Source organism: Varanus komodoensis, unplaced genomic scaffold, assembly GCF_004798865.1.
Source record: "Varanus komodoensis strain SLA01 unplaced genomic scaffold, ASM479886v1 scaffold6_2, whole genome shotgun sequence".
Taxonomy (NCBI): Eukaryota; Metazoa; Chordata; class Lepidosauria; order Squamata; family Varanidae; genus Varanus; species Varanus komodoensis.
In genome coordinates this window covers 18,706,204-18,729,845 of record NW_025336346.1, presented here as the reverse complement: position 1 = coordinate 18,729,845, position 23,642 = coordinate 18,706,204, and the positions used below count along the sequence as shown (strand labels likewise).

Genomic DNA, 23,642 nt, shown 5'->3' with positions numbered 1-23,642 from the left:
CCATATTTATTACCATGGCACAATTCTATGAAAACAGTGCATGTGCACAGAGGTGCAGGTCTAGTTTGCCACTACTTGCCCAATGAGAACGCAATAAAACAGAAATTAACACAAGACAGACATTCTCAGCTCTGCTATTATACAAACTACCTTGTTTTCCAGTTCCTTGTGAAACAGACAGAGAGAGTTCTTTGGATACCACACTCCCTGGAGCACACCCTAGTCTGGTTACTCAACAACTGAACTTGAAGAATCCCACACAACTCAAAAGCCTGCAGGCCAAGTGAGTGCTCCTTCAGTTTTGGTTTCAGAGAATGGCAAGGTAGCCTAACTTTTGTTGCATTATCCTTCACTAAAAATTTCCCCATTAAGCAATAATTTATTTTAAAAATTAAACACCTCTCCAGTTATTTGAAAATAAAATATATTAAGGAAACAGACCAAATCTAAAAGATGATCACAGGGGAATGCCAGCACACATCCATTTCACATAGCATGCAATACAAAAAACATTAAGATACCAACAGGCTGAGAAATCATTTCATTCCATCTCAGTGAAGCAGGAACAAAGGAGATTCTAGATTAAGCCACAAAATAGTATTTTGATTATTATTAAGTACTGTTCCAATGGACGTTAACGTCTCTCTTGCCTGCTTTCTTTCAAACACTTGAATATCATAAAATGAAGATGTGAATACTACAAAGGTGAACAAACTTCTTCACTTCATGTATTTCTCCTGTTGATCAGCCAGGATTTTTGCTGAGGATTTGGCATCATAAAAGAGTTCATTTATTTCTTCAACATGCTCCTTTTCTATGCTGTCTTTCCCATTTATCTTGGCTAGCAGATTGGCTGGGGTAAGTAACTGAACAGCGTACCTGAGGCCAAACAAAAATAGCACATGTCAAACTATCATACTAGCTACAAACAAGAACAGAACAAATTCTACAGAGAGATAGGTATAGAAATAGTCCTCATTAGGAATAATATGGGTTGGATCCAACTAGGGACACAAGAGGAATCCGTTTTGGGGGTTGGCTTCCCTGGGCTTAGCTTCCTGAACCCTGGTCCACTCTGCCGCAGCCCTCAGTCTGAGTCCCTGGAGAAAGCACCCAGAGTTTGCGTGGTGCTTGCCAGGAACTGAGCACCAGGGGCTGCGTAAGCAGCATCCCTCTTCTGCACCACATGCAGCAGTCTTTATTGTGTGCTGCTGTGCTTGATACAGAAGAAGGCTGCCAGTTATGCAACCTTTGTTCTGAAAACATTTGTGGACTTTTCAGCTTAACTTCCTTCCTAAGACTGGGCTGTGCAGAAGAGGAAGTCTGCAAATGCAAGAAGTACAGATTCCACTGAGTTTTGTCTGAATCCTAGATCCAATATTGCTGGTCCACCAGCGGAATGGATACTGCTGGTGGCATAGAACCTCCCTGTCCTTTCCAGAGCAGCCCTTCACATGTTCTCCAAATCTGCTCTGGAGGGCCCCCTGAGCATCCTGGTCCCTGTACATTTTTCAAATGTACTTTTGGAAAAATAAACTTTACAGATGGGAATGTTACATATTGAAGCCAGGATCCAAAGATCTATTTAAGACTTACCGAAGGGCTTGCGTTTTCTCACTTTGAAGAGGAGAGCTACCTCTAATGTTGGATCTCAAACAACTTTTGGAACTGCCAAGAGTTTCAAAAGCAGTCTGTGATACGGAATGGAAGACTACTTTGAGAACAGAATTTCAGAATCAATTTCTGAATAACTGCACAGGTATTTAGATCCTAGTCTTCTCCACAGTGGTACTGAAGCATACCTTCAAGACGTTTTATTGCCTTGAAGAAATTGACAATAACTGCCATATTTTAGTTGGCAATGGTCTAATACAGATTTCAAGTGAACGTAATGGTTTTATAGAAATGGGCCAGCTTTGGAAAGATGTAGCAATAACCGCTAGTATGACCAGATAGCCGTTGCAGAATTTATTAAGCACCCTGTTATTTACACAGCTCTGTTAGCAATGTCTGTTTTGTGTTGTTCTGGAATTTATTAAACATAAACAAAAAAGTTGCTAGCCTCCAAGTGGCCAAATGTACTAAATGCACCAAGAAACAGTTGTGAAACAGTTAAGAAAAGCTCAGTTCCATTCACTGATTATTTTGTGCAATCATATTAATTATATGGCTAAAACCTTCACAGCATTTTCACTGTTATCCTGCTTTTAAGTATTTGTAGGTATGTTTGCATACTCTGTATGCGAGCAATAAGAAGAATCTGCATTCTGTGCAGAAATTGAATGTTCCTGGTTTGCAAATGGATTATCCGGATTTGGAGGAACATTATGCTTGGCTATCAGTGTGTATGAAATATTTAATCAGAAATCCACAGTGGTTTACTGGTTACTCCATAGCGATCTGCTCCTGCCCACCTTTACACCATTTCCAAAACCAGTTATAAATACAAGTTCATATTCATGCTGATTCCACATGCCCACCTTAAGGTTGTCTTGGTGCCAATTTCTCCAAGATGGTTCAATGCCTCTTCGCTAATATTAATACTCTCTGTTTGGGCTCGAAGCTTTATGATCTGATGAGGACAAAAATAAGGTAGAAAAATGTATTCGTAACAGTTTGGATGTTTACAATGTTTTATTTTTAAATTGAGCACAGTATTTGGATATAAAACCTAGGTTATGTATGAGTTTGTTTCAATTTCGTTTGGTATAGGGACACAATCAGGGGAGTTCCAGCCTTATAAATAGGGGAATATTTGGCGATATTCACTGTGAATCTTTTACCCCCAAAAACTGTAAGAATGAGGGGGGAATTTACATAGACTGACCTATAGAATCACTAATTATCAATACACCACTAGGAATATTATACAGCATAATTCCCTTGGAGAATTACAACTGTCCTTCCACTGTTCAAATCCATACCAGACTTTTTAGCCTCTTGAAAAATAAGATGGTAAAATAAAGAAGTTAGTCTGTAAGATTCACCTATCCTCACAAAACCACTCAGATAAATCTAATCTATCAGGAACAGTCTCCAGCTTGTACCACTTTGAAGATCTTTGTAAAGTTGAAGAAGAGGAAGAAGATATCACCAATAAGCCTGAGCATATAGAGCTGTAACAAAAGTGGCACCAGGCTCCCTGCAGTCCGTATTACCAGCTGAGTGATAAGGGGCAGACTGGATAATGATGTTGTGTTGTAGTGTTGAGATAACTGTGGAACTGCGAGTCTCATATAATACAGGTATTTTTCACTTTGGCAGCTTTGTAAACAAGATATCAAGAAGCACTCGCTTAAATTAAAGCCATAAAAATGCACCGAGGGAATCAGTGTATATGTGTGTGTGTGTGGGGGGGGGGGAGTGTGTGTGTGGATAAGCACAGAACTGGGGTTTGACATAGTGGAGAGATGGTCTTTAAAGTACACTGCAACTTGAAGTTGCTTTAGGAGTGTTCAAAACTAAGAATTTCTAACTGTTATTTACTACCAACTTCCTCTCTGGAAAACAGGTGGACCTTGGACGTGTGTTTTGTGATCATCAACCTACAATGCCACATGTTTAGGATAAATTTTAAAAATCCACCAACTCCTAAACATCACATTGGAGACATACAAATCTGAGGAGTAAAAAATGTCTTGTGGCCTGAACTCCTGCTATTTCTTTGGATCTTTGGAAGAAGAGTAGTAATGACATTGATTTTGGCAAACAATTTTTGCACAATAAACAACAGTTTACTAAGTGCCATAGTCAACTCAGAATATGCAATCCCCTCCAGGGCTGCATGCAAGAAATAGCCATCAATTTGGATTATGGAGTCAAACTTTCCCCAGTATTAAGGTGCTGAGTACATCTGTGCTATAACAAGGGAAAGGATGGGGCTTGTGCTAGTCTCTATAAAAGGGAGGGACCCTATGCTATGCAAGAAAATCTTCTTTTAAAAAAGGCTTCCTGCCTTCCAGATTAAGCATTCTGGGTTGAATACATAGGAAGATGTGTGTTTCCCGAGATCAAGTTCATCCCACAAAGGATCTTGAAAGACTACTCCATTACAATTTAAGCAAGGAATGGGTGAACTGTTGCCATGAGCCAGCAGTAATTGTCTCTAACCCTTGGCCACAGCCAGACAGCTGGGTGGGAGGGAGGTGCACAACTGGATTACTGATATTTGATTGTGCACTTTCTCTCTCCCTACCTAGCTGGTCCTGGGAACAGCTGAAGGTGCAGGCTGTTTCTAAGATAAGTCAGTTGGAAGGATTCATGTGGAAAGTTGACTGAGGCCCAAAGGTTGTTGATAGATAATATAAAGTATTGCATGAGAGCACTAGTCTTGAAAGAGGGATGTCTAAGGATCCTTTAAACTACAAGAAAAGAAGGCCCTCTTTCAGTTTGAAGAGCTATGCATGTGCTGGAGTAAAGGGGAGAAATTAGCCAAATGCACGTCCACCTCGGAAGGTGATCTACATGGCTTTCAGCAGAACACGCCACTCTGATGCAGGCCCAAATATGCACTCTGTTGAAAGAAAGGCAAAGAGGATGGAAAGCATACAAGCACTTGAACATGCTCTTGCACATGCATCTTGTTTAGGACTGTGGTTCCTCAGCCAGCAAGTGATAATGTATGGAAGCAGATTGCTTTATTTGAAACAATGGATGGAAATTAAAGAGGTAAAGGGGGGGGGGCAATTCTACTGTGGACAATTTTTCTGCAATTACAAAAGAACGTTAAATACGTCAGCTAAGTCACTAAAACCCTATCCAAATGAAATGCACAAGAAAGACAAATTGCAACATACAATTGTTCAAAACCAGATTTACAAGCTATTCTGACATTGACAAGCTTAAGTTTCATTGAAATGTAAATAAAAGTGTTGCTAAAAGGACTTTTGCTTCTAAGACTATTAGATGGTTGGCAAAATCATTAAGATTTCCCACCAATAATATTTTTAAATGGGCAGAAACAGCACTTTCTACTCTTTTCCTTATGAGAGAGAAATAGATTCAGTCGGAATTTTCTCATTAAAGGAGCCCCTATTTTATGGAAGTTCTGAATACCTTAATGTAACCTACTCAATGCAAGAACTTACTGGCTTTTAGTACAGCAGTGATTTCTTCATCTTCCCTACATTCAGAATCACTACACAGCTCTTGTTCCAAATGCTTTAAGAAGCTGACAGTATATACATACTTTTTAAAACAGAATTTACTAGTGTACAAGGCAGGCTCAAAGGTGACCCAGTGAGACCTGTAGTTTAGAATAATATATCAGTGGACTACAAAGACTGATATGAAATCAACCAAAGGCAAACCAATTGAAATAATGCACTAACTATAACCCCCCTCCTCATCCTTTGTGCCTCTGAAAGAGCAAGTTGCAACACGAGTGACAGCGTAATAGTCTTTAGTGAACTTTCAGGCTTTCTGAGAATGACAGAACGTCTGAATTGTCTTTTTATGTTAATGTCGAGATGAAAAACTCTTAGAACATATCTGCATCGTCTACATCAAGGTGCTACACCCATCTTGTCAGCACACAATAACACCCCAAGTGTCCCTACCACAGCGTGCTTTGAAAAAAGGCACTGTACAAAAGCCTCCTTATACCAAATGATATGAGACTTTGCTGCTGCGTTTATATTCAATAAATGCCTCTGCTTCACCTTGGCACTTATCCAGCAGCAGAGACTATTATCTGGTGACAATGCTTTCCGCCATTGACACTATCTCCTAAATAATACAAAGAATTGACATGATAAACTGTAATGGCTCCTGTATGGTGTCAGTCTGCAGCACTGACACGCTAATGAGGGGAGGGGATCTTTGACAAGATGCCAAATATTAGCATACAAGGATTATAATCCATCCAGTAAGATGGGCCCCATAGCTAAGTCCTGAGAACTTAAAAAAATTACACTTCAAAAAGTTGTTCAAGCCAGGATTTCCATTAGGGAGTAAAAAAACAACCACCACATCCTGCCCTCTCTGCATCTATTATAAAATGGATACAGGAATGCATAAGCAAAGCACTGGCAAAAGATGAGAACCCTGGGGATTTCCAAACCCACACTCTTCAAGGTACCAAAAGGGAATGGTTCCATTTCAAATTAAGCAAATATGGAAAAATAAATTAAAAAATACAACATGTATTAAATCTGTAAGATGCATTTCTATCACAAGTAGGCTTCATGAAAATCCGCTTCTGCATCATTTGCAACATAGCGAATCACACACCAGTACACAGAGCAGATAACATGCAGTGTAGTTCCTTTCATACTGATGGGTATTTTTGTTAGTATTGCTTCTGTATACTGATGTTTGATTTTTTACCATGCAAGTTGGCTGTTTGAATACTATTTGTTGTAAAGCTATATGATGTTATTAGGGATTGTACATTGGTATTTTTACTGCAAGCCACTTTCAATGCTATGTAGGAGCACAGCACAGGAATATTTAAATTACATGAAGAAGCCATGGCATTCATCATTTCAAAGTTACATATGGCAGATGTCTCCACAATTCAAGAAAGCTTTACTTTAGAGTCACACTCAGATGCAACTTTTCTCCAAGAAAAGGTCTTGTTTAGTTTAATTTTCGTGCTACAGAACCTAAAAACATTTTTAAAAAAGAACCTACAAGCGGTCACATTTTAACATATCATTTAACAGGCAAGAAACCAGTTCCATTTCATACCACACAGCTACCAGCTGAGGTTCCAGATACATTTCCTCCCACCACCACCAACTGTACATAAGAAAAAAGTTACCTGTTTCATTTCTTGTGGTGTATATAACATGGTTCTAATTATCATCACTCTGTCCAGGAGATCCAGAGGTATCCCGTGAGGAGAGATTATATCTTCTGTACCTCTACAAAGATATAAAGAAAAGCTCAAGCTTCTATATAGCATCTGAATGAATGGGAGGAAAAGATTTTCCTCTACCAGTCAAGTAGAACAACATACAAAAGAAATTTGTCTTAGTTGATAGCTCATGGCATGGAGTCTCAAGGGGGCAGTCTTGCATATCCCACCTCTGCTCTTCATGTTGGAGTGGTTTATATTCCATGTAAGTGAGCCAGTCAATTGAAAAATGTGGATTCAAGTTACAGAATAAGCTTGTTGAAATCCTTTGTCATCACAAAGTATCTTAATTTACAATCTTAGTAAAAATATTTTGAAGCATTTGACTGATGAATACTCCTGCCTCCCACCCCACTGAAACACCTTATCTACGTAAAACAAGGAAATGACTTTGGAAAACTTCTGTTCTCCATCAGAGGGCACTGCAGTTTCACCTGAAACTATTTCTCATTTCAGACGATTCCCAGAAAATCTTGATCCTATTTGGTGGCGGTAATTAGGGTGGAAGCAACACTGTTCAGCACAACAGTATAATATTGATAATTCTTATCTCCCTTTATCCATTACCAATAATGAAACTATTAACATACATTCTTCAACCTACCTCCTCATGTACAAATATCTTCACAACTGAATTGTGGTACATTGGAGACTTCAGAATATAAGACTGGGTAGGCACACTATATTTTGCAAAAGTAGAGGGAAGACCCAGCTTGACAGGAATTATAAAGAGGAGGTCAGGCTACCAATAACATGGGGGAATGTAAGCTATGATATGCCAGTGCGATTTTTGATGACATGCCAATGTAAATTACCATATTTTTCCGTCTATAAGATGCCCAAATGTATAGGACGCCCTCCACTTTTCCTACCGATCTCTGAGCAAGCAAGCTGTTCCCGCCCGCATGCCCCCCCCCGCATGCGACCGTGCCACCTCGCTGCCCCGTGTATAAGACGCCCCTCCATTCTTAAATGTTTTTAAGAAAAAGTATCATCTTATACACGGAAAAATATGGTAGTTTCTTAGCCTGAAGACTGAATGCTGTGATACTTTGGATTATGGTTAGGCCTTCCTTTAAAGACTAACTGGCTATTCATTAATTCTGTGATGTTCTCTTTTCAAGTACCATAGGTTTAAGGACTATAAAGGCAAATAAAATATGAAATGGATGACTGGAAGTTATTATGGTGCGCTAGCTGTTAAGTCATTATACTCAATATCTGCAAACAACTTTACCTCATAGTAATTTATGACTATTTAAAAAAAAAACCTAAAGGAATTGTGTAGCATGTAGGGTACACAGTGTGAGAGGGGGAAATGCCAGAGATCCTGATATACAGTAGTATGTATGTATGTACGTATGTATTTATTACTTTTATATTTCAGGCATACACTGATTCATGGACATGAACTCCTCAGGGTCCTAAAATAAAGAGAACTAACTGCATGCTTGAAAAAAAAGAAAAAGTTGCTGTTTTTAAAAAAATAATCTGGTTTTATCTCAAAATTTCACTATAATGAATTAAGTTAAAAGAATCCATGAGAGATACATTTCCCACTTTAAAGATAAAGTGTCTGTAGCAAGCAGGATAAGATCCAACATGTTAGTTGCAGCAAATTATAAGTCACAAAGAGAGCAAGCAACCCTCAAGCTTCCATTAGAAAATGACACACCAAAGGCTCTTATTTTAATTATTTTATATTGATCTCTATCTAGACAAAAAATATTCATTTGCTGTTTAATGTAGTGTTGTTTTCTTGGTTGCCTTGAACATACCAAAGGAAAGATGATATATATTTAATAGATTAAATAAAGTGCAAGAAAGAGTGCCATAAGTACATACAATAGGGCTATTTACATGTTACGACTGATTGACTATTTCCATTTCTGTAATCAACTTTTCATCATTCTGATTGGAGGCTGTGAGCACAATGGGTGAACCTGTACTGCTGGACAACCCAGCTATTACCCCAACAAACTATGTGTTAATGACTGTGCTGTTTAACCCCTGAAAACCCACTAGTCCAAAGTTACACATCATTCTCACAACCTCCAAATGGGCAGAACGGATGTTATCTAAAGAGACTGGGTGCAGTTAACCAGGAAAAAAATGGATTGAAATAACCCACAATTTGCCTACGTGGTATGTGAACCAGGTCAATGAAGGGACATAAATGCAAACAAAATTGACACAGATAAATCTTTGAATGATATAGATAGTGTATTTAAGTAAAGACCCAGATCATTCTAGTAATACTGTATTACCAGAGAGCTTTGGTTACCGGTGGCATAGAAAAGAAAGAAATAATAATAAACATAAATAATAATTTTAGTATTATCGCTATATCACACACGATACAGCTAACTTTGAAAAGTGGCTTTATTATTATATCATTATCATTTATTACTACTACTATTATTGCATCTTAAGTTTACTACTATTACTATTATTGCACCATAAGTTTACTTAAGACGTAAACAAAGATGTCACAAAGATTAAAACTCAACTTGGTCTTTGCCCACAGTCAAGCCTAGGAGACACACTACATAAAGAAAAAGAGATAGGAAATGAACAGCTAGACAAGTGCATGCTGTGTGTTTAATTAAGATATGAAGTTTCAAAATCATTTTATCATACATGTAAATCTGTTTGTGGGCAAATTAATCCTAAAGTTGCTGGAGAAGCAAAGCCATGGTCTGCTAAGAAAAAAAATATCCTGATTTTATGTGTTAAGAGGGAAGCATATATGAAGGGTGCAACACTGAGAGGCAAAGGGTTCAGAAGCAACAGTATACCAAAACAGATCCAGTGCTTTAAAAAATTACCTTAGCACCACTATTCAGAACATTTTTGGTGGGGAAACAGTAAAGCAACCAGGAATTTACCAGGAATAAAGCTGTGCATAGAGGGGGAAAATTCTCAGACAAACTTGACTCTACAAGAAAATCACAAATTCTTGGTCATTGCAATGTGAAGAATGTTTCCTCTGCAGTGAAGCCCTTAAGCAGCCCTGCAGTAACAGATATGGCTGTGACCCATCAAGATGATTATCACAGGTGTATCAACACCAGGGATAAAAAGCTCCCAAAGATCACAGTTCTTTGTGCTGAAGCAGCTAACACTGAGGCTTATGGGAAGATGCGAACCATGCAGGACTAAGCTTTAAGTACTGTACCTGATTACACAGTTTCCCCGGTTGGAAGCAAAGATGACAATCGGAGCAATAGAAGATTCCAGTGCTCGGTGCAAATACGTGAAGCACTCAATATCCAGCATGTGAACCTCATCCACAAAGAGCACACCAGGGACCAACTCTGCAATGCCTTGATCAATGTATTTATTCACCACTTTGTTGATCTCTCCTCGAAGCTTGTCTAAAGGAAGGGTAAATGTTAGCAAACTCAGGATTTATTTTATTTTAATGAAAGTTCCAAGGTAAGGTACAATTAGAGATCCCCCCTTCACTTTAAGACCATCACTTCAGTATGCTTGTCTGAACAGGTAAATATCTCATGTACATACACACAAACACAACCACAGAATCAAATGTAAGGGAATGTTAAAAATGCAACTCCTTTCCAAGAGAATGATTTCTCATAATTTTAGACTCAAATCAGTCATTATCCAGTGGCTCGTTTTGGAAAAAAAATCTGATGGGGCTAGTTTTCCCGCTTTCAAGATTTTGAAATTCCTTTCTAAAGATGGTTGTTTATTCAATGCAAATCTTGTCAAAGAGTTCCAAAACAGAAACTTTTTTTCTTTTGGAATGTTCTATACTGAGTTCACATTATTTGTTAGCTACAGAAAATACAGGATTCTTCCACTTATTTGTGTTCTGTTCCCAACATATTCACGTAGGACAAGCCTCCTTCCAGCAGTTTGTGGAAAAACTTGAATAAAAGGAAACCTCTGGGAGGAGAAAAAAAAATGTCGAGGGAATACCAGTTAAGGTATTACAAAACCCTTTCCTGGTGACACCACAAGATGATTGACAGTCCCATCAAAATACCTTATGCAACATATTCAAGTGTAATCGAAAGGCTGCATTAAACCAATTGTCTTCAACGTAGTGCCCTCCAGATGTTTTGGGTTATAACTCTCACCTTTCCCAAACAGGAAAACACCAGGCTGGGGAAAACTACATTAAACTCTAGTCACGGAACTGCCTGAAAAATACTACCCCCTGAAACCCTTAGCGATATCATGCAACACACCTCACACTTGGTCAGCACATTCTAACGACTCTTTCTTTTGTCTTTTTTATATAAGGACATAAACCTATCCAAACTAGTGCCACCACATTCAGTGGGACTTGTTTCCATATAAGAACAGAATCACAGTGCAAGTTAGGCGATTCTTGTACCTGTGATTTCAGTTTTTTTAGGTTTCATCAGTTGTCCCATCATGGAAAGGATATCTTGACCACCCTACAGAAACACATTTGGAAATTAGTGTGTGTACAATTTGTACAAAAAGAACTACAAACGTGTAACTTTCAACTGAAAATAAAATGTCAATTCCAAGTCTTCGCATTTAGCTTTCTAATACCAGATGACTCTTCCATAATGGAGGATCAGGTTCATTAATGTACCACTCCAGCATTTTAGAAATGTACAGGTGTATATATAGTCAAGAAGTTTGCTTATCCACATGCAATTTGGGACATGATGATGCAATGTTTTTGTTTAGGATACAATGGGAAAATAGGGGGTGTTTTGGAACAGTTAATCAGCTATAAGAAATACTGGCTAGTATGCACTGGGTGACTTTGGGCCACTCACTGGTTTTGCACTCTAACCTATTGTCATGCCTAACTACTCGGAAGAGGCGTTAACATGTGAAAGAGAGCCAGACGCCCCCAGAGAGGGTCAGGCTTTAGAGCAGGGAGATTTATACTTGGTGCCCATGGATAAAAAAAAAAACAGCCCCCCCAACTCTGAGGTGTTTGAGGGGGTAGCTTCCCCCCCCCCCGCCTCTGGGGGTTTTTTGGGGGGCCCCCCCCCCCCCCCCCCCGCCACCTGACTCTGAGTCTCTTGGGGGGTTGTTGGAGGTCAGGAAGGAGGAGAGTAGGTTGCCGTGGGGGATGCCCAAATGAGGAGATTGATTACCGCCGTGCTGCCGGACTGTTTTGTTTGTGGACAAGGAGGCCACTGGGCTCGTTTCTGCTTGTGGAAGAAGCAGGCGGGAAACTTTCAGTCCCAGCGTCGTTAAGCACCGTGACGCTGGGACCTACACTGCAACCCCAGTGGTGTCCTGCCCCCAGAGGGCCTCCTTCAACCCGACACCTGCTGATTGATGTTACTTTACAGGCACCCCCCCAGCCTGAAATACGGACTACAGCCTTGATTGATAGCGGTGCCACTGCTTCGTTTATGGATGAGAACTTTGCCGAAAAGCACTCCTTTCCAACGTCATCGCTACCCGCCCCACTCCAAGTGGACTCAATTCAGAGGCAACCTCTACAGGGGGGCCCATCGTCACGCCAGTCTTCCCCATTCACTCTGCAGATTGGCAAACATCGCGAGCAGACTGTGTTCTTGTTAGTAAAGAATTTACAGTACCCCCTAGTACTAGGCATGGACTGGTTAGTCAAGCACGAACCTCAGATAACATGGGACTCTGGGCAGATACAATTTAATTCCCGGCATTGCTCCCTACAACTATCTCACAGGGTTTTTGTGAAGATAACTTGCAGAGGAAGATTGGATATACTGCCCTGGACTCTTTGCAGGAAAGGTGGGATAGAAATGTAATAATAAATAAATGTTGTCATTAGCTTTTAGTCATCTGGACTTTTATTCTTTTTACTTGTTCTATAGTCCTCACATTGCGCTCTTCTCCCTCATAAACATTTATTTATTTCTTATACTACATTCAAAAGGCCCTATTTTAAGCTGTACATTCAAAAAACACCTCAGTATACTAAAAATACATATAGAACTAGACAGTTGAGGCTTGGTGGCAATCACTGGTAATGGGGTGTGAATAATATAAATAACATTCTTAGGTAGTTTCTTCATGGACATGAATGCACAGTTACCACAGAGACAGCTCTTCTAATGGAGCTTGAACTTCAGGAAAGCTAGCTTGTTATACAAAGTTTTCCACTGTGGCATTATTTGCAGACAACCATGGAGCTTCAGCTGTTGGGCAGTATAGAAAAGTAGCACATAAAATGAATTGGAATAGCAGAATTCCGCACCTGAGGCCTAGCATTGGCAACATCCAAGTCATGCAAGGTGACATCCTGGATAATTTCTTTCTTCTTGTGCACATCACCCTTTGGCAACGGAACATACTCTTCAGCTTCAAGGTCAAATTCCGTTGCATAGGTATCACACCTGCCTTGCCTCTGTAGTGAAGAATTTGGAAATCACATGCGATATAGTTAGCATTATTGCCAATACCCAGAATGACATATAGCTGATAAATACAAGACTTGTTCTACAGTTATGATCCTTACAGGACAGGTGACAGTTTTGAAAATGCCATCCTTGTCCTTGAAAAATGAATGGCCAATCAAACTGTGAAATTCCCCTGGAAACACCTAGTATTTGCTTCATTCTTTTGAGCACACAAAATTCTTGCTAAAGGACAAATCCAGATTTGGCAGATATTGGCGAAACTGTTCTAAACTCCTTTGAACATGGATGATTTATTGTTTGATACAAAATATTATGCTCATCCATTAAACACCAAGCATCTTTCTACACTACATTTTAAATCAGATATGAAGACCATGCTAACTAATGCAGCATTCTGTCCTGGATACATATATCTTACGGCAAAAATACCAGGGAGATAAAGATTAAAGGCTCTATGCATTTCTTATGAGTCAAATCTCTCACTTATATATGAAAACGAACACATGCAAGCATGAGGTGAAATGTAAAAATGAATCCAGACCATATTTAAGACAGCTGTAACCAGCGCTCCCAAAAGGATGACCTTACTTGATAGTCAAAATGATCACTCTTCTTGCAGGTGGCCTGCATTTCACCAGGCGGGAGGAAGAAAGTCCTACGCTTCCCTTCAGAAAAAGCTTAGCTATCCTAGAGGGATTGATAAGGTTGTTCGGACACAGACTTCAGGCCACAGGAGATGGGAAGTGCTATCAGAATACTTGCTGTGTCAGAGGTCTGACTGCTTTCTTTGCCTTACTTTAACAGCTCCACTGTTTGCTTCAATGTAAATCACATCGCCAGCTTCTACTCTTTCCTTTTGCAGACTTTCAAAGATACTGGGGTCCAACTGGAGCAAGAGGATAAACAGAGATCAACTATAGTAAGATGCAAAAGTCTCAAAACAAGCAGTTCTAATTAAAAGTTAGTTACAGTTCAAAAAAGAAATAGCTCATTTTAGAAATTTTGTTGGAAAACCAGAATCAGATTCACAAGTCATGTAACAGCAAAAGCCTATGGGGATGTCCACATCCCTCCCAACTTGAAGCATTATAGGCATCTTACAGAGAGGGGAGAAGCAGGGAGGGAAAACTCATTTTTGTGCTCTGCTAAACTCTTAGGTGATCATTTTTGGATAAGTGTGGCACTCAGGAGGGAGAAGGAAGGAGGTGGAAGCACTTTCAGACTGTATCATATCTTGCTGAGTTCCTCGCCTGCCTGTGTCTTGGAATGCCCCCAAAAGCCCTTCTCCAAGGCTGCTCCTATGACCTCGGAGTATGGAGTGGTTCTTTTTGTGCCAGCTGCAGGAGCTGAGTGTTTATGTGACCTAATATAGCTCCCTAGCTACCAGGTCAGAACATTTTTCTGATCCCACAGTTGGAAATCTGAAAAATCCTATCACTGTCCAGATGCTGTCTCATACCCACAGGCTTGCACAGTTGTTCATACTAAATGTACTATTTAGTAATGAGGTAATATTTAGCAAGCATATTGTTCCTATAGTTCAACTTTTCTGTTGTAATCTTCAGGTGCTATTAGAACTGTTTAATTTTCAGCTGTAGCTTATTTCTCTGAAGAACACATTACACTATGTCAAGATGTAATGATTGAAATGCATTTTATGCTGAAACACAACTAAACCACATGATTATGGCATGTATTCTGTATGTAATGTTACTGTTGTATCTGTGCACCTAGATACACAGGTTGACATAGAAGTCAACAGACCATGCACTGTTTTGAGTGGCTTTTTGTGTTCTTATTTTAAATGTAGGATCCAGCAATCTTGCATTCTCAGAAGTCCCATGAGTAACTGGATTCCTTTGATAGAGATGGCTGCAAATGATATGGATTTAACTTTAATTGTAAATGTAAAGAGAACAAGTACATAAGTCACACCAAGATGACAGGAGCTCAGAGGTTCAGCAGCTGCCTCAACAGTGAAATGCTTCCGACTCCTTCCTATATTATGGCTTTTTTATGTGGGGAGAAAACCACATCCAGGTAGGGCAAGAAACACTTGAGTTTTGCTCACAAGTGTTCTTTCTCTCTGGATGCCATTCACAACTTTCCATATGACAACCCTTTCCCTTAGTGCACACACACATCAGTGATTAGCAAATTTGGTACATTCAAAAGCAGCATGTGCAACACTATTTACATATCTAAGAACAGCAGTGTTGGATCAGACCAAATGTTTGTTTTAGACCAAAGTTGTTCTATTTTGGCATCCTGTTTTTCAGTGATCAGATTCCTCGGAAAATGTCACAAGGATGTCCCAAAGGCAACAGCCCTCTCCTAATGCTGCTCCTACTTCCCAGAAACTATTAAGAACACATGAAGAGCCACATTCATTCAGACGATGCTCTACCTTGTCTGGCAGTTTGCTCCCCAAGCAGTCAACCAGATGCCTGCGGAAAGCTTTCAAGTAGGAAATGAATACAACAGGTTGCGCACTTAGGCGTACTGCCTCTGATACTGATGGTGCTATTCAGCCATCATGACTAGGAGCCACTGATAAACTTCTCCTCCATGCATCTACTTTAAACCTTTTTAAGTAATTCATGTTGGTTGAAATCACTAATTTTGTGGTAGCAAATTCCATGGTTTAATTATGTGCTGTGTGGAGACGTACTCTCTTTCCCCTAAATTGCCCAGTGCGTTCTAGTATTATGAGAGGGGGGAAAAATCTACCTTCTCTCACACCATGCATAATTTTGTACATTTCTATCATGTCTCCCCTCACCCTTTTTTCTAAGCTATAGCTCTAGTGCTGTAGTCTTTCCTTATAAGAAAGGTTACAATCCAGTCCTTTGATTGTTTTGGTTGCCCTTTTCTGCATGTTTTGAAACTCCGTAATAGGGTTTTTGAGGTGTGGTGACCAAAGCTGAACATAGTATTCTAAGTGTGGGTTCACTACAGATTTGTATAAGGGCATTATGTTAGTGGCAGTTTTACTTCCAAATCATTTCACAGTAGTATTCAGTGGGATGCTGGAAGAAATACAAGGTCATAATGACTAACAGTTATTGTTTCATTTTTGGCGACTATATTTGGCAAACTAGTAGTGTCATATTTATTGAAGTTGAATATTTCATAGTGACATAGAAACAGAGCGAGTCAGAAGGGGCCTCCCAGGCCATCTAGTCTGACCTCTAGTCTGTAACTACAATTGCAACTAGTATATATTGCTATCTGCAGTTGTCTCTTATCAAACACAAGAGAAAAAAACAGTTGACCTCAGGAGGAAGGGCTACTTGGGGATCTGGTTTAGGTTTTTCCCCAGCTCATGAAAGCATACAAAAGTTTAAGTTAACCTGACTGAGGCACCAGCTGATGGAGCATTCCTCCAACCAATGCCTTGGTACCTTCCCTGTGCCTTCCCTCAGCAGGGAGGATGAGAGTCAGGCAAAGCACTTAGTGTGTTGCTTGTGCTCTCAGTTAGGAGAATACCCACTAGCCTCACGGGCTAGGGCTAGGAAGCAGACTCTGCGAACTGAAGATTCATAATCCCTGTTAGACGGTGCATGCAGCCAATCAATTTCCTTGCTCCTTTACACAGAGCACAAGGAACAACGTAAGAGTCTGAGGTATGCATTTGAGAAGTGATCATCCTTACCTTCAACTGTTTGGTTCCTTTTGCAGTTTTGAGTCCAATTATGACATGACTAATAGTTTTACCATATCCTCCCATAGGGTTCTCAGTTTCACATGGAGTTAATTCTGTGACTTCACCTTCATAAACTTCCTTTGTTTCTTTAATTCTCAGTCCTGTAAAATATTTATAATATAAGCTATACAAATTAATTGCTGCTTATAGCAGACTAATCTTATTTTGTCATCTAAAGCATTTTTGCAACATCTTATTTAAATATTTTTCCTTCTAATTTGATGATGTATTGACAGCCCTTCTGAACACATTCTGGTGCCTACTAGCAAGTGGCCAAACCCACATTCTAAGTCTTCAAGACTATCCAGAATTGTATGCAATCCCCAAAATATCCTTTCAGGGTGAAGTCTAGATGTTTGAATAAAAATTCAAACATGTTTCTATCAAATAGATTAGGTAAGTACTTGTTCAGAAAATAAACCCTTCAGACAAGTACAGTTATTTTAAAAAGAAGAAAAAATAACTTTTCATAAAGGATGAATCAGGCATAAAATTCAACAGATGGAAGTAGAAGAATTTCTATCTTTCAGTACACCAGATACTTGTTTAAAAGCATCTCCATGCTGACATCCAGGGAATGTTGAGAACCCACAATGTGGCTGGTTGGTAAATTATTGCTATCTCTAGAAATGACAAATATGGATGATACAGGTTTCAACTGCTGGTTCAAGTTTCCAAATCTGACAGGGGACTTCATCACATCAAGGAAATATTGCAGACTGTGCTCTCTCTATCTCTGTGGTCTCTTCCCCTCAACCCTGCCAATTTAACTGTAACTTAAAGACCACAGATGATTGAATATCCCTTTCTTACAGAAATCAATGGGACACCTTTTTCAGTTACAAGGACTGATGGAAATGCTTCTTCACCTTAATGCCACAGAATACTTAGATGATGTCTATGGTAAATCATGATGCACAGTCTAAAGGAATTAACAGACACAATAATAAAAAAATGGGCTATCTTTGCACAATCCAAAGGTCTGCAAGGGATAGTTCTATCCGCTGTCAGCAGTAAGTAACACAGGAAGATTCTAGATGCTTAATGTTTTGTTTGCAATTTCAACTGTTCCTCTTGATAAATGGAAACTCAAAAGAATTCAATTGATAAATTTGCAAGTATTAAAGAGAAAATTAACTGAACTGACAAGCTACTCATCTTGTTGCTAACAAACACTTTGTTCTAATTTGTCTGGCACCATACTGTAAGGATGTAAAAGTAGAGTAACATTCTTGTGCTGTTTCTGTCCAGTAAGATTAAGCTAAAGGCTATAATGAAGGTAGTATAATTCATGCTAACAAAAGATTCAGTAATACTTAAAAAGTACTGAAAACTGAAGCAAGAGATGGCATTATAATCATATAAATATACATATTCAATTAAAAAACAAGCTTCTATTAAGAATCTATTTTTCTTGTTTTAAGATACTTACCAATTGCTCGTCTGAAATTTTCCATCAAGACTTCCGTTTTCTTTATTTCAGTAGAGTATACCTCACTTCCAACCATAGGGCAAAAGGGAACCTTACTACCCAGCTCTTGAGCAATAGCTAGAGCCAAAGCAGTCTATGAAAGAAGGCGGCAGCTTTATTATGCACATATTTAAAAGAATTTAAAACAGTTCAGAAACAAGATGGCTATCAAATTTAAAAATTGAGAGCTGGTGTGGTGGTTACAGTAGTGAACTGGGAATCTGGGAGATCTGAGTTCTGGTCCTATTGGATCATGAAATGCATTAGGTACCTTTGGACCAGTCATTCACTCTCAGCCTAACCTACCTCACAAGGCTGTTGTTATGAGAATAAAATGGATCCAGGTACACCACCTTGGGTTCCTCACAAGAAGAGAAGGGCAGGATATAAATGCAATGCAATACTGGTACTAATAAGGTGAAATGTTATGACTTTGGCTTGGATCCAGAGCTCACATGTCATTTTCTTTTTCTTTCTTCACCCCCTGAAAAGTTTGGGGATCTTTCAGAAGAAAAGTTTGGGGACCTTTCAGAAGAGTGTGTGAGATACAGCTGGGAGCTGCAGGGGGAAATGAAAAGAAATGGAGTCCTCATTGAGAGCCTCTTTTGGATTTCAGTTCCTTCTGTATATGGAAAAAGCCTTTCCATTTGTGGAGACTGGATCCATGGATTTATTTATTCTGATTCCAGGGAACATAAAAGTCCTAAATTTAGGGGCCACTAGAGAAAATCCTTCTAGTTGAATGTAATTGTATCTGGAATAGAGCTTTGTTGGGTGATCACAAACTCAACTCCCACAGGGGAGACAGAGGGAACAGAGGACATAAGAAGAGAAGCAATTCCCAAGATAACCCAAACCACAGAACATTAAAGTCAGCAATGCAATATACAACAATTTAAAACAACAAATCCTTAAAAAACAAGATAATTAAACTAATTAATGTTAATTTCATAATTGAAGTGGCTAAATTAAAATGATGTGACCATACACATTTTCTAAAAGTCTAGCAATTGCAGTACTTGAGATTATCAGGGCTACCAAATGCTTCCAAGATAAGTAAAACAAACCTGTTTCTCCAGACAGATACACTAGCAATACACTTCTGCTTTAGCCATCCAAGCATTGCACAGAACCCATGCTTCTGAAGGGGTTAGTATTCAAGACTCAGGAATTCATTCCTGTCCTTTCACAAGTTCAGTTGTAATACATCAGCAACTTGGAAAACAACAGGAACTCCTACTTTCTCAAGATTCGTTCTGCACCTATTTAGTGAAAACGACTGCATTTGGACTGTAAACAGACTACTGCAGAGGGAGAGGTGGGACTGGGGACCTTCACCATTGACTCTGATGTGAGATAAGCTCCTTTTGGCTCCATCTCACCCCAAACTGATTACATTTAAACTGATCATTATTAGAATTTCAGAACTTATTGGTGCCTGAGCTTGCATGCTATTCGCCATGCTTACCAGTTATTTTTAATAAATTATTTCTTCTTTATCATATAAGCTTAATCTTACTATTTCAAAATCATTACATATAGTTTCCTAGCCTGTATGTTTTTAGAACATGGGATCATTCTGACTCTAAAGATGTTTAGAGCAAGGTTTGCTTATTAACACTGCAGCCATTATTGACCATACCTTCTTAATACCTCAATATAAGTCATACAAACAGTATTTTACATTAAAAACTGGAAAACCATCATTTTTTCACTGTTATTTAAACTGTTACTTAATGCTCCTAGTATCTCAAATTTTATTTTGCTAAACATTTGGTGGTTAAGCTATTGCCCCTGTCTACAACTGTGGCACTCTAAATAGCACAGGAAATGTATCTGTTTTAAAAATATATTTAATGCAATCACACCAAAAACTTCACTGTGGTAACCAGTACTTGTAAACCTGCTAGTATAAAGCATATTTGAACAAGCTGTATTTAAGACATTAATACCTTGCCAGTTCCAGGAGGTCCTGCCAACAACACAGCTCTGCCAGCCATCTTCTTGCTTTTGATCAGTTCCACAATAACACCACATGCCTACAAAATTAAGATATACAGTTAGCAGAAAACACATAGGGTTGGATCTAGTATAAATCTGCCATGAATGAAAGGGGGAAGAAATTATAATCACTCCCCCTCCCATGCCTCCCTAAAACTCTGCTCCAGAGTGTTGGAGGACCATCTGGTACAGTGTAGGAGCTGGTGCTGGGGCCTGCAGAGTGGGGAGCAAAGACTGTACTCCCCCTCCACTGGAAAGGGTTGTTCTGAGTGAAACTTGCTCCTTGGAGGAATGATGCTATTATTATGTAAAGATTAAAGTTTTCTACTACAGTACTTCACCAGTCTGTGATTGAAATGGCTGGTCTACAGGCTGCCAGTGTTTTGTGTATCAAAGGTAATTGTTCAACCCATGCCCAGGTAGTCAGAAATTAGTCTCACTGTGTTCAGTGGGATTTAGTACTATATGTATAGGATGGTGGTCTTCCTCTAAATACAGTATTAATAAAAAGTCTGAACTCTGATAAATACTAAAGCAACTGGGTCTATAAATCTAATGCTGGAAAAACTAGAAAGATAAAATTGCTTGAAGAAGTGTATTTGATCCTGTCATTGATTTTTGCCTGTAGAGGCAATGTGTTTCCTACCAGCAAAAAACTGCTTGAAATATGGCACTGAAAAACACATATAGCTACATTAGAGTAACTATAAAAGGAAATGTACTACTGTACAAAGTAAATCTTAAAAAGACTTAAATCCAACCAAAGTCATAGCTTACCACAACCTTTTTCTAATTATAGAGTGATATGGCATGATGAAAGCAGATAGAAAGTAGGTACTAAGCCAATTTCTGGAAAGTACAAGCTAGGCTGGCATCTAGAGACTATATATTTCATCTGCTCCATAAGGAACAATATTTGTTTGTTTCACCTCTCTTCTTAGTAACGAACAGGATAACTAAGTGTATATAACATCATTAGCCTGTGTTTTTCTTTTGAGGGTCCCAGCCCTTTATGTGAGGTGGGATGGGGGGCAGGAAAACATATAACATGATAACCCAGCATGTTACATTATTCCAGTCATTCTAAGGAAGATTCACAGAATAGCATCAGTTCCATTTTCTCTTATAATATTCAGTTTCTATCTTCAGTTTTCTTATTTAAAAAGTTGATTAATACAGGCTGGCAAAGTGTTTCTTATTCTCACGTACCAACCTGATTGTTACTATTATTATTTTAGTGTCCAGAATTTAAACCAGAATTCTTGTCTGAAGGGCAACACAACTCATCGAAACTTTAAACACAAAGAATATTTGAGTTGTCAATACAAAAAGTTGACACTGCCAATTCTGCCTCATCTAATTACCTTATAGTGGCAGATATGGCACAGAGTATGAGTGCTGTTAACATCTGTGTTTCTTTAAAAATGAATGGTGACTGAAAGCCTAATGATCTGAAACAATGAAGTAGACACTTCTCCAGGGACATAACACACTTGAAATCTGTATCCAGTAGAGTAGTAACAACTGCTCAGTCTTCAATAATGTTCTTGAGAAAAAACAGGTTTAGGTTAAACATTTTGTAAGACTTCCAAATAATTACCAACTCAGCAGGAAAATAACATTTCTAGGACAGCCATCAGCATTCCCTTTTTGGGAGTTTAAGAAAGAGCATGACAGGCAGGATGCTTCAGGTACAGGAAGCCTAACATCTGAGCAGAGGCTTGGACTAGACTGGGGATGCACAATCTGGTACCTTCTTGATGCTTGCATTACAATTCGCATAATCTAGTGAGAGCCAGTGTAGTATAGGGATTAAGAGTGCAGAACTGGAACTCAGGTGATGTGGGTTTTAGTCCCTGCTCAGCCATGGAGCCAACTGGTGATTTTGGGCCACTCATAGACTCTCAGCCCAATCTACCTCACAGGGTTGTTGGGGAATAAAACTGAGAGTAAAAGGATAAGTTGCTCTGAGTTTCTTTAAAAAAAGGAAAAGTAGAGTATAAATCTAACCAATCTATCAATCCCTGACCCCTAGCCATAGCAGATTGGACTTGGTAGCTGAAAGCACATGGAGGCCAGCATGGTGGTGACCCATGGACTAATGAACTTTTCTTATCCCTACAATTCTTTAAAATCTAACTTTTCATTTGTTCTGAGAAGTAGTGTAGGATCAAGGCTGCTTATTGTGTGGCTTGACAAGGTGCAAGGCACACAGCCTCACACATCATTTCTCCCCTCCTTTCTGCAGCAGCGTAAGATGCTGAGTCAGGCCCTTGGTCTATTAAGTCCAATACTGTTGACACTGACTGGCAGCAGCCCTCTATGGTTTCAGACAAATTTATTTCCTAGCCCGACCTGGAGATACCGAGGATGAACCACTACCCTGTGGCAAGGGCTTTATAACTGAGCCACCCTCCAGCACGGCTAAGGAGCCTCACCGCGGCACTGATAAGCCTCAATCGTTACTGGCTATTGGATCGGGTCCCTGGCTGTCCTCGGAGGGACCGCAAAGAAGCAAGGCCGCAGGACGGGGAGAACGGGGTAGGGAGACCTGGGGAAGACGAGAGGGAGGCGAGGCGAGGCGAGGCCTGGCCTGGCCTGGCCTGGCGCCAGAGTGGGAAGAGCCGCTCTTACCTCTCGCGCGTTCTCCTGCCCAACCAACCCGGCTGCCGCTGGCTTGGCCGCCCCGCTCTCATCCAGGCCCAGACCCTTGACATGGCTGTGCGCAGCGATGCGCTGCGTCTTCGAGGTGCTCTTCACCTCCTCGATCTTCATCCCGCTGCTGGCAGCCACGAGAAAGGGAGGCACCGGGAGACTCAGTCCGCCTCTCTCCGCTTTCCCTTTCCGCCGACTCCACACGCGCACCTAACGTGGAGGACCCGCGCGTTACTAAGGTTCCCGGCGCTCTGCCGCCTTGTTCCCGCCCCCGCCAGCCCATTGGATAGCCTTACGCATACTCGTTTACCCTTGGACAAGTCAGTTGTCACTCAAAGAGCACGGGGTAAGTCCTGCCCGGGCAAATCAGCTTTGTGCTCCGTATAAGATGCTCCGGTCGCGTCAGGTGACCGGGGAAAGGAGTACCCGGCAACGAGCAGGGTTGCCGGGACGGTCTTTGAAGTGCCTGGTGTGCAGGCGCTGTAGCGATGCTTCTAATAGATACACTAATATTTACACGCTTAGTGTTTTGGAATTGGGACAAAAATGACATGCACCAAGTCGAAAGAACGTCAGCGTCTT

General features: G+C 39.9%; 1 protein-coding gene across 1 annotated transcript; it reads right to left on the bottom strand.

Annotated features, from left to right (window-relative positions):
* Positions 1–407: 407 nt before the first annotated feature.
* On the bottom strand, positions 408–23,307 carry RUVBL1 (RuvB like AAA ATPase 1). Its single transcript, XM_044451308.1, has 11 exons — positions 23,040–23,307; positions 20,357–20,443; positions 18,366–18,498; positions 16,883–17,034; positions 14,024–14,113; positions 13,065–13,214; positions 11,226–11,289; positions 10,038–10,236; positions 6,764–6,866; positions 2,481–2,572; positions 408–879 (listed from the first exon to the last, which is right to left on the bottom strand). The coding sequence occupies exons 1-11, from the start codon at positions 23,178–23,180 to the stop codon at positions 720–722; spliced, it is 1,371 nt and encodes a 456-aa protein (XP_044307243.1). The 5' UTR covers positions 23,181–23,307; the 3' UTR covers positions 408–719.
* Positions 23,308–23,642: the final 335 nt, after the last annotated feature.

Coding starts and splice junctions, on each gene's coding strand:
- RUVBL1 (XM_044451308.1), bottom strand. CDS start 23,180: ATGAAGATCGAGGAGGTGAAGAGCACCTCGAAGACGCAGCGCATCGCT. Junction 17,035..18,365: donor AAATTTCAGACGAGCAATTG/GTAAGTATCTTA, acceptor AATATTTTACAG/GACTGAGAATTAAAGAAACA. Junction 13,215..14,023: donor CAAACAGTGGAGCTGTTAAA/GTAAGGCAAAGA, acceptor TCTTCACTACAG/AGGCAAGGCAGGTGTGATAC.